General features: G+C 47.9%; 3 protein-coding genes across 3 annotated transcripts in view; 2 read left to right on the top strand and 1 right to left on the bottom strand.

The window, feature by feature from the left end:
* Window positions 1-8,933, bottom strand: part of VFPPC_00082 (condensation domain-containing protein) — a gene marked incomplete at both ends in the record, with an annotated part of 29,964 nt that extends 21,031 nt beyond the window's left edge. The window contains one exon of the mRNA XM_022428161.1: window positions 59-8,933. Within this exon, the coding sequence (XP_022284651.1) occupies window positions 59-8,933 (8,875 nt within the window). The remainder of the gene's footprint in view (window positions 1-58) is intronic.
* A 2,627-nt stretch (window positions 8,934-11,560) lies between these two features.
* Window positions 11,561-16,888, top strand: VFPPC_00080 (ABC multidrug transporter; the record flags this gene model as incomplete). The annotated part of the gene is made up of 15 exons (XM_022428160.1): window positions 11,561-11,767; window positions 11,917-12,454; window positions 12,508-12,728; window positions 12,808-13,084; window positions 13,158-13,391; window positions 13,446-14,170; window positions 14,217-14,379; window positions 14,440-14,778; window positions 14,859-14,967; window positions 15,029-15,100; window positions 15,170-15,220; window positions 15,294-15,358; window positions 15,447-16,065; window positions 16,136-16,228; window positions 16,294-16,888. 15 exons carry the CDS (start codon window positions 11,561-11,563, stop codon window positions 16,886-16,888), a joined length of 4,308 nt encoding a protein of 1,435 aa, XP_022284650.1.
* A 1,063-nt stretch (window positions 16,889-17,951) lies between these two features.
* Window positions 17,952-19,094, top strand: VFPPC_12688 (2OG-Fe dioxygenase domain-containing protein; the record flags this gene model as incomplete). Its single annotated transcript, XM_018290465.1, has 1 exon — window positions 17,952-19,094. The coding sequence occupies one exon, from the start codon at window positions 17,952-17,954 to the stop codon at window positions 19,092-19,094; it is 1,143 nt and encodes a 380-aa protein (XP_018148093.1).
* Window positions 19,095-20,219: the final 1,125 nt, after the last annotated feature.

The following is a 20,219-nucleotide window of genomic DNA, read 5'->3' as shown; positions in this document are numbered from 1 at the left end:
TGCGCCTTTAGAGAAGAACAGATTGCAGTATGCTCTATAACGATGCCTTTTGGCTTACCGGTAGAGCCAGATGTGAAAAGAACATAAGCAGGGGTGGCAGGGTTTGAAAGAACGTGGGATATGCTTGTTGTGAGGCCACTTAGAGTCTCCAAAGAGTGATGAGAAACAGTGATTGAATGAAGCGTCTTGTTGGTAAACAAGTCTGCCGTTCTGGGGGACACCAATACACATGGAGCCCTAATCTCCTGGATAGTTGCTTGGATGCGAGCTGAAGGATGTGAAGGGTCCAACGGCACAAAGGCACCGCCTGCTTTTAGTACCGCAATCATAGCAACAACAGCCCACTTTGATTTCTCAAAGCAGATCGGAATCATTGTGTTTGGTGCGTAGTTGAGCTGTACCAAATAGCGAGCTAGCATTGTGGAGTGGTCGTCAAGCTCACCATATGTGAGAGCTCCATCACAAGCGTACACGGCTTGTTTTGAAGACGAACGAGCTGCTTGGCTAGATACAAGATCATGCAAGCAGCTGTATTCGAGTTGTGGTGTTGACCATGACGCTCTTTGAACTGCTTGATCAATATCCCACCGGCCAGTCAATGTTATGTCACCAACACGATCTGTGTCTGGCGACAGCAATTGCTGAATAACGTGGTCTAGCTGATTAGCCAGTGCGGTGACTTGCAAATCTGTCACAACGTTTGAGTCGTAAATAGCGAGGAACTCGACGTGTTCTTCGTGCAGCAAAAATTGCAGCACAAGCGGATAGTTGAAGAATCCCTGGAAATAGTCATTGTCGGAGCTTCCCTCGGCTAATGCCATGGTCGGGATAATGATGGCACCATCTTCTCGTCTTGTAGCATGAACGTCTTTGGGTTGAATAATGAGTAAACTAGAGAACTGGCAAGCGTCCTGAATCTGGGCATTTAGCTTCGTGATGTTCTGTAGACCAAACTGTTCATGTATTGTCATAGTGGATGCCTGCAACTGCACATCTTCCAAGAAAGAGGCAACGGTTGACCCTTTGTTGATACTAATATGAACCGGAACACTGGCAATGGTAGGACCAACGACGTTATTTAGTCCTGGTAAAGGAGCATGACGTCCCGAGATAGATGTGCCGAAACACACGCTCCCCGACTCACAGTACCGCGCAAGGACAAGAGCCCACGCCGCACGGAGTACTGTGGCTGTTGTGAAGGATGAGTCCTTTGTGTTAGGGAAGGTAATAACACATCTCTTCGACTGGGTGGCCCTTTGGCATTCATCTCCCAGGTCTGGAAACGTGGCTCGCTTGGCATCTTGAAGCTGAGACTGCCAGTACTGTTTGGCCACCTCCTGATCAAGCCCATTCAAGTAGTTGATAAAGTGGCTATACGGTAGACGTGCAATAGGTTTACTCCCGTTATAGAAGGACTTTAACTGTTCCTGAATAAGGCCGATGGTCCAACCATCCAGGATCGCATGATGAATGGTCCATAAGAAGTAAATTTGCCCCTTGCTTCCTGTCGCCATAGAGAATCTGCACAGTTTCGATCCGTATCCCATCATTATGCCCTTGGTATATTCCGTCGCAGATTCAAGATCAATAGCTTGCTCGCCATCGTGGTCCCACGCAACACTGTCATTGATAACTGCCTGGATGAAACGGCCTCCGACGAACGCAATCCTAGTTCGCAGGATCTCACATTCAGAAACGGTTTTTTCCCACGCACGTTGGAATCGGCCAACATCAATATGTCCCGGTACCCTGTATACAAATTTGCATATGTAGGAACCTGGCTGTGTCGCGGTAAGTGCCATCAAGCCTTGCTGAAAGGCCGTGCAAGGATACGCGTCCTCAATGGTCTCCTGGGAGTCAAGATTGCATTGAGCTGCAATTTGGCCCAATAGCTCGTTCATGTTGTTATTCCTCAGCTGACTGAACCGAGTCACGGCTTGCGAGGCAATGCTCACAACTGGTTGTGCATTTGCTGCCAAATGCGACAGTCGAGCATCCTTCAAAATGCCAGCAGCAGTAAGTTCAATGCCATTCTCACGTGCTAGAGTGACAAGTTTAATTGCTGATATTGAGTCACCGCCGATCTGAAGGAAGTTGTCGTCTCGTCCGATTGACTCAATAGGCAGATCAAGGACCGTCGCCCAAAGCTGCTGCATTTGGACCTCCTTGGTCGTTTCTGGAGCCCGCTTCTTCAAGCCTACTAGTGAGTAACGAGCTACTTGCTCCCGACTTAGATTTAAGGTGCGATTCTGAAGCCTTTTTCTGTCCAACTTCGTCGAAGTGATAGACGGCATCCAACGACACGGGATGAAAAGCGTCGGCACCATATATCGAGGAAGTCGCACGTTCAGCTCACCGACCAGACCTGTCGTTTGCCTCTCCAGTTCCTCATTCATTGGCAGAAACATATCCTCAGACACGGATGTTGAATACTCGTCGAAGCACAGGTACGCCACGAGGTTGACACCCGCCTTATGCTTATAAACATCCACCACTACTTGCTTGACGCCTGACAAAACTGTGCGAATAGTTTGCTCGACTTCACCAAGTTCAACACGGAGACCCCGTATCTTCACCTGGGTATCCTTGCGACTGGTAAACTTGATTGTGCCATCAGGGTTATATACAGCTAAGTCTCCAGACTTGAAGAACCTTCCCCAGCTCCACGTCTCTTTGCGGTTCTGGGGTGCCCATTCAGGCAACTCGGTGGTCAGTGACTCTGCTGTTTTCTTCTCGTCGTCGAGATATTCTCGCAAAATAGTCGGGCCCTGGATCACAACCTCACCGACACACCCGATTGGAGCTAGCTCATGGGGTTTTTCTGGGTTTACAATCCAGCACAGGCCTCCCACAGGCTGTCCGACCGTCAATGGTGATTCACTCAGAGATGTCCATTCGTGAAGAGTGCTGAATACACATGTTTCGGCCGGCCCCCAGCCGTTGACCAAACGAACTTTGCCAAACCATGTGTGTAGGATGTCTATTCCAACAGCCTCTCCAGCAAGAAGCAATAGCTCTAGTCTCGGGACTTGGCTTGGGGTCATAGTCCGGACGAAGGCGGGCGTAAGGAATGCCCAATTGACATCCATTGTGTTGATAAAGTCAATTAATTTGTCAACACGTGTATCATCCGAAGGAACGCACAGGCAAGCGCCAGATATCAGTGTGCCGAAAATCTCACCGATACAAAGGTCAAACACATAGGCAGCAAATTGCAGCATCCGTACATTAGGCGTGATACCTAACCGCTTTGCAATGTTGTGCTGGCTTGTACACACTGATCTATGTTCCATTACAAGTCCTTTCGGCGTGCCAGTGCTGCCAGACGTGAAAAGAACGTAGGCGGCATTCTCAGGCCTAACTCCAGATGGCGGGGACGAATCGTAAGTTCGATCTGTCGGCTGAGCTGCAAGAAACTCATTCAAGTTCTCGCCTACCTCAATGACCTCCATACCAATTGCTCGGCACATGTCAGCGTTTGATGATGATGCCAATCCGAATCTGGCCTGTGTTTGTTGGAAGATTGTTTGCTGCCGATGGAGAGGGTGTGATGGATCGAGCGGAACCCAAGCACCGCCAGCCTTATTGATAGCCAGAATCGCAACGAAAAACCAGATGGATTTCTCAAAGCACACATGTACAAGGTCCTCGGTAGCAACGCCAAGCTCAACAAGATGACAAGCAAGTCTGTTGGCTGTCTTGTCAAGTTCCGAATAAGTTAGATTTCCGTCCCAAGCTGATATCGCTGTTGCTTCTGGCCGAAGTCGCGCTTGTTCTGAGATTAAATCGTGAACACAGAAGTCTATGATTTCTGGGGTTTCGTTGTTCCACATGGTTGCCTGTTGTAGGTCCCACGATCCTGTCAAAGACACGTCTCCAAGTGTTTGGTCACCATGTGCCAGCAGCTGAGAGACAACTTGGTGAAAATGGCTGGAAAGCGCAGTCACTTGAAGCTCTTCAAGAACCCGCGAATCATATGTAACATGTAGCTCTACGTTCTTGTCGTGTACAAAGACCTGTGCCACGAGAGGATAGCTGAAGTATCCTTCTAATAGCTCATCTCCAGCCAATCGTCCCCTTCCAGTTTCAACGGGAATCATGATACTTTCTTGATCGCTGTGTACGTCAAGCAGTCTTGCTGGTTGAATTACGAGCAGGCTGGTGAAATCGCACGCATCCCGAGCATCAGGGCTTAGCTTTGAGATGTGTTGGAGACCTGCCTGCTCATAAGGCACCATTTCCGATGCTTGAGTTTGAATCCCGTGTAAGAATTCGATTATCTTCTGCGAGGAATCAAGCCGTACTCTGATGGGAACAGTGGCTGAAGCTGGGCCAGGCATGCTGTCCAAGCCGGAGACTGCTGCTTGTCTGCCAGAGACAGATGCACCGAAGCATACATCATCAGACTCGCAATATCGCCCAAGAACAATCGCCCATGCGGCTCGAAGAATTGTAGCTTTAGTGATAGATAGGGATGTTGATTGCGGAAACTGAATTGATCGTACTGAAAATTTGTTGATGGGGCCGTTGGCCTCTCCTGATTCAGACGCTGGATTACGCAGAGTTTGAGAAGGGAATATGACTCGTTTGGCGCCGTCAAGTTGTTTAAGCCAGTATTCCTGGATGTCTTTCCCACCGAGGTCTCCTATATATTTGCTAAATCGGGCGTATGGCTGCACACTGGGTGGTGTTATGCTGGTGTAGAAACTGAATAGCTGCTTTCTGATCAGGGCGACAGTCCAGCCGTCAAACACTGAATGGTGCATAGTCCAAATAAAATACGTATCACCGTCTGTGCTAGACGACAATGCATAACGACAAAGGCGTGAGCCATAGGTCATAGGTGTAGCTTTGGTAAGCTCGACGGCATCATCCAATGTGGCACTCGATTCTTCGGAGTCCCAGTGAATGTCATTTCTAACAATGACTTGCATGAAGGTCCCGTTAATAAGCGCGATCCTGGTCCTCAGATTCGCACAGCTCGAAACTGTCTGATTCCAGGCTCGCTTGAATCGAGGTACATCTACAAATTTGGGTAGCTTGTAAATTTGGCGGGCTGTGTAAGAACCTGGTTGTGTGACACTCAAGGCCATCAACCCTTCTTGAAAAGGTGAGCAGGGATAAGCATCTTCAATAGACTGATCCTCATCCAAGAAGCACTCTTTTCGAGCCTGATCCAGAATACTGTCCACTTGGTCAGCTGGCAACAGATCAAATGGCTTCATGCTGAATGTGCTGGGCTCATCCACCTCGACAGCACTAGCTGCGACGTGGGACAAGCGAGGATCTTTAAAAATCGATGCTACTTGCAACTTTATGCCTCTCTGTTGTGCTAGCGAGACTACCTGCACAGCACTAATCGAATCACCTCCTATCTGCAAAAAGCTGTCATGTTTTGCAATATCAGCGGACTGGATCTTGAGCACTGCAGCCCACAGATCTCTCACTCGGAATTCCATTACTGTTGTAGGCTGGGATGTATCCCTAACTACAAGTGAGTATGCCAGTAGCTCTTCAGCAGACAGTTCATCTGCCCAAGAGCGCAACTGCTTCCTATTGATCTTCATAGTAGACCCAAACGGCATCCGTCGAAGCGGGATAAACAGGCTGGGCACCATGAACGTAGGAAGGGCATCTTGAAGGCCAGATGCAAGCAGAGATAGGGAGCGACGCATCTCAACATCCATAGTGAGCAGTGTGTCCTTGAACAATATGTTAGTGTCGCTGCTTGCCGTTCTGTCGTCGCCAAAGCTCAAGAAGGCAACAACGACTTCATGCGCCGCCTGGTGAGCCACGTCCACCACCACATGATCAATATCCGGGAGCAAAACTTTGATCTGATGTTCGACTTCTCCTGATTCCATACGTTGACCGCGAATCTTTATTTGAGTGTCTTTGCGGCCGATGTACTGGAGATTCCCGTCGGGCTGGTACCTCACCAGATCGCCAGTCTTATAAAACCTTGGTGCTTTCCCTCCTTTCGCTTTTGACTGCCACGCAACCGTATCAAGGAATGATTTCTCCGTCTTCTCTGTATCCTTGAAGTAACCACGCGCAATTGCGGCTCCTTGCACCAAAAGTTCCCCTATACAACCAATTGGTGCCAGGCGATCATGATTGTGAGGCTCCACGATCCAAGAATCGGTAGTAAGTCCCTTTCCAATCATAGCAGGGCAATCTTCTTCGGAACGATATTCATACGTCGCGCTATAAATACAAGTCTCGGTAGGTCCATAACCGTTGAATAACCTCACCCGGCCATACCACTTCTGCAACTCGCTTGTCGTTACCACTTCTCCTGCAAGAATAAGCGTTGTGAGGGTTGGAACTTCAGCGGGATCAAGGGTGGCGGCAAAGGAAGGAGTGAGTTGTGCCGTATTCACAGACGAATCTCGCATATGACCGGTAATATCTTGCAGACGCTCAGTATCTGAGGGCACACAGACAGTGCCACCAAAAATTAGAGTGACAAAAATATCACCCAAGCCGACATCAAATATGTAGTTGGAGAACTGCAGGACGCGAGATAGTTGTCCAATTCCAAATCTTTTCCCTTGAGCCAGGAGACTTGCGCAAAAAGCACCATGCTCAATCGATATTCCCTTTGGCTTTCCTGTTGATCCTGATGTGAACATGACGCATGCTAATGTACTAGGGGCAGTCTGTTTGTACGCTGTGGGCAGTCTGAAATCGGCCGGCTTTGAGAGCCAAGTGTCCAAGTCGTCAGATAACACAATGGACTGAATAGCTGAGTCTTTCCAGAGTGAAGCAGTTGTCGGCGAGACAAGGATGATGCGCGCGTCCACATCCTGCACAAGCATCTCAAGTCGCGACTTCGGGTGCAAGGGATCCAGAGGCACAAACGCACAGCCTGCCTTCATGATGGCATTCATTGCTATAATGGTCCACTTGGACTTCTCGAAACAGATCGGGATTATTATACCAGGACGAACGCCACAGTCGGATAGGTAGTGCACGATCTGACTTGAGACGCTTTCGAGCTCTGCGTACGTGACGACGCCATCCCACGAACAAATAGCATCGCAGCCTGGACTACTCCGAGACTGCATAGACAGTAAGTCGGGTAGGAAGCTGGATGCGTCTTCAGCTACTATGTCGTTATTCCATCTCGTCGCCTGCTGCAAGTCCCAAGGCCCTGCTAGTGTCACCTCACTCAGTGGCTTTTCATTTTGCTGTAACAGCTGCTGAACCACCCAGTCAAACTGAATCGATATAGCCTCTATCTGCCCATCGGAAAGGACTTCAGCGTCATATACGGCGTGGAACTCGACATGTGTCTCATGCATGTATATTTGAACCACTACTGGGTAATCCATGTTGCTTGCAAGCTGTTGAGATACCTGTAGCCGCTTATCGTCTTTGATCTTGGATAGAATCGGATTTTCAATTCCCTCAAGCATGTTTGCCATGTTGGCGGGTTGGATGACTAGCAGCGAAAAGAAGTTGCAGGCTTGCTTTGCCTCACTGCTCAGCTTAGCAATGTTCTGCAAGCCAAATTGCTCGTAAGGAACCATGCCTCGTGCTTGCAGTTGAACTTTCTGCACAAAGTCTTTGATGGTCAACTGCCGATCGATGATGATGCGAATCGGCAGTGTCGCAATGACAGGACCAGCGACTCTATCTAGGCCAGACACCGGCGCGCGACGTCCAGAAACTGTTGCACCAAAGGAAACATCGTCAGAATCATTATATCGCGCAAGCACAAGAGCCCATGCCGCACGCAAGACGCTACCCTTAGAAGCAGCCGTAGGACCTTGTCGTTGATACTCGACTTTCCTTCTCAATTCTTTCGTCCTTCGCTGTCTGTTCGTCACTGAGTTGGTCCGCGCCTTGAGTTGAGGGAGCTCACTACGCGACGCATCTCGCAATTGCTCCATCCAGTACTCTCCTATGTGTGCACGGTCAAGGTTCTTAGTATAATTTACAAACTCGGCATGCGAGTTAAGTCCCGGGGTGACTTCGCCGGAATGATAATATTGGTGTAAGGTTTCAATAATGAGGCGTTGCGTCCATCCGTCATAGATCGAGTGGTGCATGATCCAAATGAAATATCTCTGACCATCGGCCTCTTGTATCAATGAATAGAAGCAAAGGCGCGAACCATAAGTCATCTCAACCTCTTGGACTGCCTCCAACGCAGAAGATAAGTCGTGTTGCCCGTTGCTCCATTCCCAGCTTGGCTGATCCCTGATGACCACCTGCATGGATGAACCTTGGTAAAGCACCATTCGTGTGCGCAATATGCTGCACATGGCCATTGTCGACTCCCAGGCAAGCTTGAAAAGTTGAGTGCTTACACTCTCCGGGAGCCTGTACACGTATTTGTCAATATACGTCCCCGGTTGCTTCTCAGCCAGAGCCATGAAACCCTCCTGGAGGTATGAGCATGGATGAACATCCTCGATGCTTGCTTGAGAAGGTAGGCGACACTGGCGTTCGGCCTCTGACAAAAGGTGAGAGGATATGGTAGATGGCAGTAGATCAGACGGGGGTTGCTGTTGAGGGTGTTCCAAACTGGTTTTCTTCATTCCTCCATTTCCATCCACCAATGCATTGTTTCCATAGATATCATGCCCTGTTCTCAATTGGCGCCGCAGGGCAACTTCATCGATGGACCCAGATGAACAAAGCGGCAGCTCCTGGAGAACAATCCATTTCTGAGGAAGTTGTGTAGCCAGGCCCAATGCAGTCATCTTCACGAAAAGACCATGTCGCACATTTTTCATAACCACGAGGTCCTGTTCCTTAGAACCAGTGGGTTTCTCAAGCACAAGAGCAGTTGCCAGTCCATCGTGGGGACCGAACTCTGCGATGTCAAATATCCAGGCAGTCTTTACTGCCGGATGTTCTGCCATGTACTTCTGGAGATCGAATCTCGAGATTTGTGAGTCTCGCGGCGTAATGGATCCCATATTGGCTACTATATGCGACTCGAGTTTATTCGTGCAGTTTTCTGCGACTGTACAACAGTATAATCGTTAAGTTTAGTGGTGAAAGTGTCGGTTTCGAGGAACGCAAAACTGAGAGAGCTCAATCGATCGATGTTCGAGTTATTTGGACGATATTATTGCATCAAAGCTCTGTTAAGCACCAAGGCTGCGCCAATCCTCAAAGCTTTTGGAACCGACGTCTAAGAATGACCCTGAATTTGCAAATGCACCAGCTACAGCTACAGCATGCGACAAAGTTTACGAGGCTGCGTCTACCATGCGTGTGTAGTGGAGTCTAGTGTCCCTTCTTTGTCTCAAATTATTTTATTGGCTACATGTAACGATGTCAGACAAACTACTTGAATCAGCTATTCCCGCTCTTAGAAATACACGACGTTTACTCCTATGGCTTAGACGACAACAAGACTCTTCTCACACATCTTGAATCCCCGACAAATGTTCTGTGGCTCCACAATCTAGCCAAGCACTGCTTGGCCTGTCAGCCCAAACCAATGATTATGACAGTAATCGGTTCTGAAGACCCTTCAATAGCAGCCGTCCTCGGACACTAAGATCTTACCCAGCAAATTACTCCACATGTGCAGGGTGATTGTTCCTAGAGAGTCGAGTGGGGCAAAATGCGCAGATACTTATAATGAGAGCATTGAATCCGGGGGCTTCAATGTTTGAAGCCAAGTAATCCAAGACTTACTTGAGAATACTGCTCCATGTGCCTCGCGACTTAATAATTGGCTCCTGCTGGTAGTAGAGAAAGATGGTAGCGATCAGCAACTTTTAGAAAAAATGGGCAATATGTCATGTACACACTCATGTTGATAGATAGTTAGTTTTCAACATTTTAAACTCAGTTGATGTACAGAGCCAAATTCTTTGCGGGCAGCCCGCGTGGTAGCGCTAGGGTATAACTTTTTGGCACGTTTCAAATGCCAGTAGGTGAATATGAGTGAAACCTCATCAGTTCTCAATGGAGTTCAATTGTGTTTCCCATCTTGCCAAAGATCTGGGGAGCATTTCCCTGCTGGAGTGTTCGATTTCCACTGTACACCCAATCACACCAGGTTCTTGTGAAAAAGAGCCACTAGCAGAATAAAATCTCGAAAGGTGTTATGGCAATATTTGAAGGATGCATCCGAGTGTAGAGTGATTCGGCTCTTCTATACCAGACCATGCAAGATCGGTACCGGTGGCTGTCACTTGCCAGGGCCCAGATCCCAATTCAGACGGTCAAGGCTCTTTCTTTTTGCAAGTAGTCTTCCAAAGGCAAGTAGTCTTCGGGAATGATATCAGGTGCCAATGGAACGCTGCCAATAGGGGTTCAGTAAGAACTACAAATGGCCATTTCAAGGCATACAAACGCAGTGGTTTAGCTTGGAATCGCAGAAGCACTCGAATCTTTTCTATTATTGCATTGAACAGGGACTCCAAATCCCGGCGTTCCTGTCCCGGGCGTTGAGCATGCTTCTTTGTCCTTGATAGTGACGTAGTTTGACATCATCGTTGAACATATCATGGGACTTGATTCGCCAGTCACGGGATAATGACAGCTGGCAGGGCGGAATTGGTTTATTAATTTATGCACTCTTGATTCTGGTTTCTCTTAACATTCACACACGATAGACTCTTCCTCATTTAAGCCTGACAGAGCATTGCACACCAGCCCATCCCGTACCTTAATAACATAGTGAGAGTGTCCTACCCTACAACAAAAGTACGACGGCAATTTTGTGCGTGTCAAAGACGAGTATTATGTAGATAGGTAGGTCCTCTGGTAGTCCTAAATCTATGAAGAATAGAGGCTACATCAATTAAATTTCCACACTTTGACATGGATAAGTGTCTCTAAGAATGCGCATCCTGTAAAGTCATTGTTAAAGCGATATTGTCTCCCGTCCGACAAGACAGCTCGATGCAGTAAACTCGTCAATCTGTCAGGCAGCTACTCAGCCAACGAAGATTAGGGCAGTTGGTTTGTAAATGAAATCCAAAATGCATGCTGTCAGCTTTTAGCGCCGTCCCATCAGTGATCCGCGCCATCAACATCGGCCGAGATTAGCGCAGAACCTGGCACAGAGGGTGTGAGATTAACAATGGGCCAGCCTGGCCCAGCTTGAAAAATGCTTGACTAGGTCTCCGCCGCATCGGCGGAGGCTGTCCGAGTTGACGTTTCAAGGTTCCAGACCACAAGAAGCGCTAAGAATGCTCAAAAGGGCAGCTGGATGATGCGTTGCCCATGATCGGTTCAGCTAGCCGATGGGAAAGCTACAGGCCAGAAATGACAGAGTTCTTGGCTCCTTGTGCATGCTGCTGGCGGCAAGGATAGATGTCTAGATACATGCCTAGGCATGTAATAAGGTGCCTGGTCTGGAGGCAACTATACAGCCTATTGAGGTATTCAGGCACTTCAACCAACGCCACACCAAAGTCGTCACGTAGACAAGTGTCGTATTTGCATGTGTATCTTCTTCTTCACCACTTACTTCCCTGCTTCTTGTTCCTTGCTATGCTTGCTCCCCAGTCTGCAGCAGATCATAGCAAAAGGAACATTGCCTGAAGCTCGATACTTGCCATCAATAAGCTGGTAGCCCTTCATGGCCACCAACTCGAGCGTCACCGCTGGCGATGATTCGTTTGGGCCACAACTGAATGGCCAGTTCGACTTCACGCTCACATTTGAGCATGTGGTAATGACGATTGTGCCAACGGTTATTTTTGTGTGTGTAACGCCACTCTCTGTGTATCGGCTGTTCCGTAAACCTGCTCGAGTGCGTCCAGGGTTGCTTCTATGGGCAAAGCTGGTGAGTAGTTTCATTGTGAATTACATTTCCCTTTATCATCATATCTATAAACATCGGCATGCGATACTGCTGTTTCAGGGCCCCCGAGAGTCCCTCCTTGTCTTTTGGCCCTCTACTGTGCTAACATACCGCCGGCCTGGACCTGACAGGCAACTGGTACTTCACTCGTTTCCGTCGATGTAGCAAACTTAGTTTTGTGGTGTCGGACATCGTTCGAACACCAGAAAGGGACGTCTGTAGCTGCGGCAGCGCTCTCACTTCTAGCCTCAATCTGTATTCTGGCTCTGTTATGGAGTCAACACCGACATTCGGTGCGCCTGTCCGCTATTCTCAGTATATACTTGGCTTTGACTATTCTTCTTGACATTGCGACCGTACGGTCTCTCCTCAGACGTCCAGGGCTGCATGGAGAGGGATACGTCCTCATATCTACACTCGTGCTGAGATTTTGTCTGCTTTTTCTGGAAGAACTTCCAAAGCGAAAGCTATTTTACCAAAGCAGCGACCGTGACGCGACGAGCCGAGAAGCCGGCAGCGGATTCTGGAACCGCCGCCTTTTTATCTGGCTGAATTCCACTCTGATTGCTGGATTCCGGTCCATGCTGCTCGTTGACAACTTGCAGAACATCGGATCCGATTTTGAGTCGAACGCTTTACTCGCTCGTGTAGATAAAGCTTGGGAGACCGGTGAGTCGGCTGTGTATGTTGCCTTTTGGCCTCTACTAATAACATTGACTCAGCCGATAAGAACTCCAATAATGCCCTCCTCAAAGCGTCAGCGAAGGTTTTCGCACGACCGGTGCTGGCCGTTGTCGTGCCTAGGATTATGTTTTCCGCTTTTACCTTGTCGCAACCATTTCTTCTACGCAGGATTGTCGAAGCTGTTGGTGATCCAGATCTACCAGCCAACTCTGCAAATGGACTCATCGGGGCTACTGTGCTTATCTACTTGGGGATCGGAGTACGTTATATTGCTTCCAGATCCTTATGCTAACTGAGTCACTATCTTTGGAGCACGATCATCTAACCAGCGGTATCAGCTATCACGAGGTTGCTATATCCATTTAAACTACCGATACATCACCATGCTACGAGGAGCCCTTGTCGCCTTAATTTACAAGAAGATTTTCCGACTACAATCCGATGTGACTGCTTCAGCTGCGGTGACTCACATGAGTACCGATATTGATAGCATAGCTATAGCGCTGGAGGGTATGCACGACACATGGGCTAGCATGGTCGAAATCGGAGTCGGAGCATTCATCCTGTCTAGATACGTGGGCGGCGCAACATTTTTGGTAGCCATTCCAGCTCTAAGTAATACTCCCTTATTAGACGATACGACTTGTATCGGACGTTTGCAATCACTTGGCTCACACTACCTTGACAGTTACCACGGTTGCTTCGATGATCCTCGCCACCAAGTTAGCCCCAGCGAAAGTAGCTTGGAATCAAAAGGTCCAAGAGCGAGTGGCCACAACCTCCGATACACTGGCACAACTGAAAGGAATAAAAATGATGGGTCTTGGCCCCTGGTTCTTTGATCACATACAAAATCTTCGAGTCATCGAGATGAATTTCTCTAAGAAATACAGAGCCCTGGTCGTTATCATGTATTCGATCGGTAAGTATCCCAGTTCTGAGACGGATGGCGAAGTTGTGGCTTATGCTTTTGCAGGAACATTTAGCCTTTCCATTGCACCGGTGCTAGTTATCGCTGGCAGCTTGTTCTGGACACAGCTGGGGTCCGGTTTCTCAGCTGCTGAGGCATTCACCACATTGTCCATTATCACTCTTGTTGCGCAGCCCTTTACCATACTCCTCATGGGGTTTCCCGTGCTTTGGAGCATCTCTGGATGCTTTACGCGAATTCAAGGATTCCTTCTTTTGCCTGAGAGAAATGGATATCGTGACGTAACCGCTAGCACTGCAGACAAAGATGACCGAGAGGCTAGCCCACAGCAAATGCAGCAACTCGCAGAGAAAGGGCCTGGGGCCGAAATTCGTTTTGAAGGGGTATTGGTGGCTTTCGAATCCACGACCGAGCCCGTTCTTAAAGACCTCAATTTGGTGCTCCCGCGATCAAGCTTTACTGTTATCACCGGTCCTGTTGGATCTGGCAAATCGACACTGCTGAAAGCAATTTTAGGCGAAGTAGAGCTGAGTCAAGGGACAGTAAATACCAGCAGTCCAAGTATTGCGTATTGTGGGCAGGCGACTTGGCTAAGAAACACATCGATTAAGGACAACATTGTCGGCCCCGAAGATTTGGACGAAACTTGGTACAATACTGTCGTACACGCCTGTGCCCTGAACGAAGACCTCAATGAGCTTCCGCAAGGCCGCGACACCATCGCAGGGAGTGGAGGATCGAGACTCAGTGGGGGCCAGAAACAGCGACTAGTATGTCATGTATCACTTATAACTCTCACATGCTAACTTTTATCAGGCTATGGCAAGAGCGGTCTATTCTCGACAACGAATCGTTGTGCTGGACGATTGCTTCAGTGCGCTAGATCAGCGCACCTCTTCTACCGTTTTCTCACGACTACTGGGACCGAAAGGAATCTTGCGTAAGAGCGGAACGACCGTTGTTTTGGCAACTCATAGTGGTAGGTATTTTCTCTTGGACATGGTCAGGCTCATACGTTGCTCATCACATATATATCTAGTTTCTCATGCCTCCTCGGCCGACTTCCAGGTCGAGATATTACCAGGAGGTACAATACGTTTCGAAACCTGCGATACAAATTTGCGACCGATGGGTGATAAGAGCGAACCCAATCAAAATGACGAGGTATACGGCAATCGAGAATCTTCGTCTACTCTGGCGCCGTCTTCGGATGAGCAGAACCATGACACTTCGACCAAGCATGTCAGTGACAGTGATGCCCAACGCCAAGGTGGAGATCTTTCTTTGTACAAGTTTTATTTCCAGTCGATTGGCAAGCTCACTATCGCAACTTGGTTCTTCCTTGCTGCGGTCTATATTGGCGCCAGTCAAATGCCCAGTAAGTGATACACAACATTCCGTTCCGTGTCTGGATATTACACCGTAGAGTAAAACTAATGCGGTACATCGTCACGACAGATATTTGGGTTAGGGTATGGTTAGACAGAGACCCGAACAATAACCTGTACTTTATTGGGTATGCAGGCTGGGCCATCCTTGGACTGTTTCTCGGAATTGTGGCGCTTGCGTATGTTCCCCATCCCCTTCTCCCCGGCGTTCCCAACCGCCAACTAATACTTCCTTTCCAGATTCTTCATGTTAAAGCTCGTACCCAAGTCGGCTGAGAACCTGCACTGGACCCTATTGGATATTGTAATGAGGTTAGTACGGCCGAGTCACACATATAACCAGGAACATGTAAGGGGTTTAACAACGGTGGCATGTAATAGGCAGCCTCTGTGGCACCTAACTCGCATTGATACTGGAAACACATTGAACAGGTATGGGATATCCTAACTCTCCCTCACAGAAAATGCATTCGTACACACGGAGCTAACGTTTTGGTGATCACAGGTTTAGCCAAGATATGACATTAGTCAGTCAAGAGTTGCCGATATCGTTCTTCCTGGTAACGTTCCGTATGTTGACACCGAATGAAACTTGAGAGTTTATCACTACAATCCATTCTTAAGATTGAAGTGCCTCAAAGCTGACTTATGACTCTAGTTGGACTAACCAACATTGCTACCATCGCTATCATTTCTTCTGGTGCAAAATACGCGGCTGCAATGATCCCTGTCTTAGTTGTGGCGCTTTACTTGCTTCAGAGCTTCTATCTACGCACATCCCGCCAAATGCGGCACCTCGATCTTGAGGCTAAATCACCGCTCTACACGATATTCTCTGAGGTAGCATCTGGCATCCAGCATATTCGGGCTTTCAGCTGGCAATCCAAGTTTCTAGACTACGGTCTACAGCTGCTGAATCGCTCACAGCGGCCCTACTATCTTATGTTTTGCATTCAGCGTTGGCTTACGCTCTCTCTTGATATGTTTGTTTTATGCATAGCCATCACTCTTGTTACTCTTGCGCTCAAGGTTGGAAACATATCGACCCAAACTTCTATTGGGCTCGCTCTGGTCAATATGATTGGATACGGTGAAAACCTGTCTCTTCTCATCCAACAGTGGACTAATCTTGAAACGTCATTGGGGGCCATTACCCGGCTGAGGAGCTATGTGCTCGAAACGCCAGTTGAGCATGAAGTTGCAGAGCCCTCAACCCCGCCAGAGTCCTGGCCCAGTCCTGGGAAGATCGAGATCGATCACCTTGAGGCTAAATACGAGTGAGTACTTGGAAAGATTTTCACGTGAATGAAGTCGTTTTTGGGGCTTAACAAGGCTAACTTCAGGAAGCATGGATGATGCGTCAGCGAATGCCGTCTTGGACGATATTTCTATCGTTATTAGACCTGGCCAAAAGGTTGGTGTCATCGGCCGAACAGGAAGGTACGTGTTCCCTTTGCTTGGCAATGTTGACTTCCTATGAATAGTGGCTAACTCTAGCACTAAAGTGGCAAAAGCTCGTTTGTCCTTGCTCTACTTAGGCTGCTCAGATTCTCTGGCTCCATACGGATAGATGGTGTTGACACCACCAGCGTCTCTTTGAATCGCCTTCGATCTCACATCACCACACTTACTCAAGATCCAGTTGCCATGCCTGGATCTGTCCGAACTAACCTGTGCCCCTTTACATCTCAAGGTTCCCATCCGGTCGATGATACTGTTCTGATGGCTGCGTTAACTCGCGTGGGTCTACAGGAATCCATCCAACAGAGAGGAGGTCTTGATACGGACATTGCAGAGTTAAAACTCTCAGCAGGAGAAACGCAATTACTCTGCTTGACGCGTGCGGTTTTACACAATGAACTCACAAAAAGCCGAATTATTCTCATCGATGAAGCCACCAGTAGCATGGATCGAGAAACCGAGCAACGTGCGCAGCAAGTCTTTGACCAGTTTTCCAAATCTGGCTGCACTATGATCATGATTGCACATAGAATGGACATGGTATCTGACGCGGATGTCGTGATTACGTTGGACCAGGGGAAAATACTCAATGTTTCTGGAGAAGGTTATGCACTGGAAATCGACGAAACGAGTGTTTAGAGTTGATCACACAGGAGCATGCATCACGGAATTGGTTTGGTTCGGCTTACAAGATTATTGACTATATTTTATGCTCAAGTATACATTTTCAAGGGGCCTATGTGACGTCACCATCATTGGCAGATGCAGAAGCAACTGCCTGTGAGCCATTGAACTGGTGTAATCCACTATTTCGCGTAAAGGTCTACTCCCCCATCTTATTGGATACGATGCGATATTTCTGCAAACTAGAAAGCAACTACTCCGAAGCGAAAGTTATGTCAAACGCCGATCAGCCCATACTTGGGTTTCACATCTGTAGGATGGCAGAATAGATCATTGCATCACGTAGCTGATGTATCCAAATAGAATGACCTTCTAAAAGCCTTCTAGGCTATGCATCGTTCGATTCATCCTGCTGATGAAACTTTTGCCCTGGTGTTGTGAGTGATCCACCAGCACAGCCTTTGTGGAACTTCATTTTCAAGGTTGTAGTTAACTGTCAACACTTACTAAGAACCAACGCTAGGCAGAACGCCGTAATATGGTCGGCTTGATCTGATAAGCTCAGCATCTGTCTGACATCAGACGCCAAATCAGCACACCTGACACTTTTGTGTCCAAGAATTTTTTTAATTTTGTTTAGCGCTTTTAAATTGAGTTGCTGGCTCAACAAACGAATAATTAATCCATTTATAGAATGCTATGCTAGGAGTCGTAACCTCTTAGATACTCATTCCGCCAAGAACTGTATTTCTTAGATCAACTGATCTTTATCATTTTCTTGGCTTCGACTTTGGCAATTGTGGGAGGGAAACTTTTCCTGAAAAGCCAGCCGTTTCGTGAAAGGGTTACCAATTACTTGGGTTGGTGTGCCTGTGCCTTTCCTAATTTTAGGCAGAGTAAACTCCATACACTCGGAAAAGCCGGTTAAACGATCAACGGGTGCAACGCATTTTGGCATTGAGCAATCAGCAGCCATTCATCGAAGGAACAAGCAGGGGGCAGGCGACATACGACCAAATGAAACAGTCGCTTTAAATCCAAAACAAACCACATCAGCATTACGACCCGGCATTTAACCATGGGTTCACTATCTCCAGCATTGCGAACGGTGCGGGTGTCAGCTACTCAGCTGCCTATTGGGCAAATTGGCACATCATCTGCGAGTTATGGCCGGCGCTTCTTCCATGAATCAAACAAAGACAAAGCCGTCGAAGCTGTAGCAGCTCACCATGCTATTCCGCATCATTTTATACCACCACCAACTTTGCCAAAGCATGAGAAGATACCAGACTCAAGACAACTTCAAGTAGGAAGCCATATGTTCAAGCCAAGTTTTTACCAGGCCGTCGCAGAGGTCATGAAGCTTCGGGAGCGCTATCTTCGGGAACGAGCCATTTTTGTACGGTCAAAAGATATGCTTCCCATACTTCTCGGTCTGGGAGCCCACGAGGCAGACGTGGCCTCGCTGGCATTTGTTAGCGACAGTCTGGAAGACGATCCTACGCTACCATTCCGCAAGTCACGAAATAGTCGCTTCTGCTTAGACTTTGGGACACAGACAGTGCGTCGACTGGAGTACCAGCCGTTCATGTTATCCGAGGACGAAGATTTCAAGAGACATGATTCGGGAAAACTGCGACACTTTAACGAGGTCCAGAACGATCTTCAATTAAACAGTGTATTCCAGGCACTTCTTGTATTTAAAGCCATGGTCATCAACGGCATATCAATTAAACTGCGTCCTAACCTCGACTATTCTAAGAACCAGTGGGTATGCACGCTGTTTAACTTGCGCACAATCACCACACCAGACATTCTCGGTGAACCGGCGCTCGAAGGCGTTCACTCAGACGGTGTCGACCACACTATGACGACGTTTCTTGGATCTACAAACATGACCTCTAACAGCGGCGCTACCTTTATACACGACATGGATGAAACCACTGGGATATCGTTGCGGGAAACGTCTCCTCACAACATTCTCGGCCGCATACGACATAGCTCTCTACTTGACACTCTTGTGGTAGTAGATCACGAGCGCAAACATAGTCTCACGGCGGTCTACCCCGAAGACAAGTCAAGAGTAGCCACCCGTGACATGCTCATCTTTTTTACGCGCCGGCCCTACAGCAGCACTCATGTAGCTGCATCCATGGATTCGCTAAGATCCCATTTACAGCTACCTATGGAAGTTCCACTTTTTGATCCAAGCCGTCGTTGAGTACCTAGGTGGCTCTTATAAAAAGGTTAGAGTGTTAGTAAGGCACACGAATAGCAGTTAGTACATGGCCATAAGAGACTGCGACCGCAAGAATGGTCACGGTAAGAGAAAGGGTCTTTAGGCATAGATCTCTCTTTGCAGACTTTGTGAGTCAAATTTAGTATAGTCTATCATCATCAAATATCTAGAAGTAACGAGACAGAATTTTTTCCGTTTTTTAAAATACTTTGCGTGCTCTTCCCTTCGCTTTGCCAACAGTCTGACCTTTTCCTGCTTCTTGATATTTAATGAGTACATGCAAGAAAAGGCAAACTTGAACTGTTGTGAATGGGCACTATTGAATCCCAGAACCCTTGGGCAAATCACTGAGTAAAATCGATGGCAACTCAAGGCCAAAGCACCTTCCTAGTTGGGAATCCAAGCACTCAAAGCGTGGACGCCTATTGGTCAAGTAAAATTGGTAGATCGTTTTCATGAATTAGTGGCGCTAACCCCACTGGCTGACGCAAGGAGCCCAGTAATTCAATGTTCCCACCTGTGGGTGAGGTGAGTCACCGTTATAGTGATATCAGCCCCGATAACTGCATATCACATGCGTCAAATATGGCTGACCTTTGGCTTCATCAAGGTGAACTGGGAAAATGCCGTGATGGCCAATCGACAATCAGTAAAAGGGTTGCAATCATGTCTGGTCTACTATCTCTAGACTTCTCTACCAGACATGCTAACTCTCTCCTAGCAGAGAAAACCCAATAATATGCAAGGTAAAATATCCTGGTCTCACATAACCATCCGCAATATCCGCTTGCAGTCCTTTGTCCATGTCACCTGAGGGCCCAATTCGAGCAATCAAACCAGGTTCAGTATTTGATGTGCCAAGACACTCCCATTGATGAATTGTGTGCGATCTCTATCGGGAAAATAGCAGTGACGCGCTGGTCAGCGCTTCTAATGTCATGATACTATCACATGCTTTAACACCCTATCCGGATCGCTAGCCGTTGATGGTAACACAATGCTGGCTGTGAGCGATCACATTTACTACGTGTTATATTGTAAAGTGCTATATATACTTGGCCAAAAATAACCTTACATCCAAAGCGCCCATTGAGCTCTCTCGCCTCC

The sequence above is a fragment of the Pochonia chlamydosporia genome, chromosome 1, assembly GCF_001653235.2.
Source record: "Pochonia chlamydosporia 170 chromosome 1, whole genome shotgun sequence".
Classification (NCBI taxonomy): Eukaryota; Fungi; Ascomycota; class Sordariomycetes; order Hypocreales; family Clavicipitaceae; genus Pochonia; species Pochonia chlamydosporia.
The sequence above is the reverse complement of the archived record's forward strand: the minus strand, read 5'-3'. Positions and strand labels throughout refer to the sequence as shown.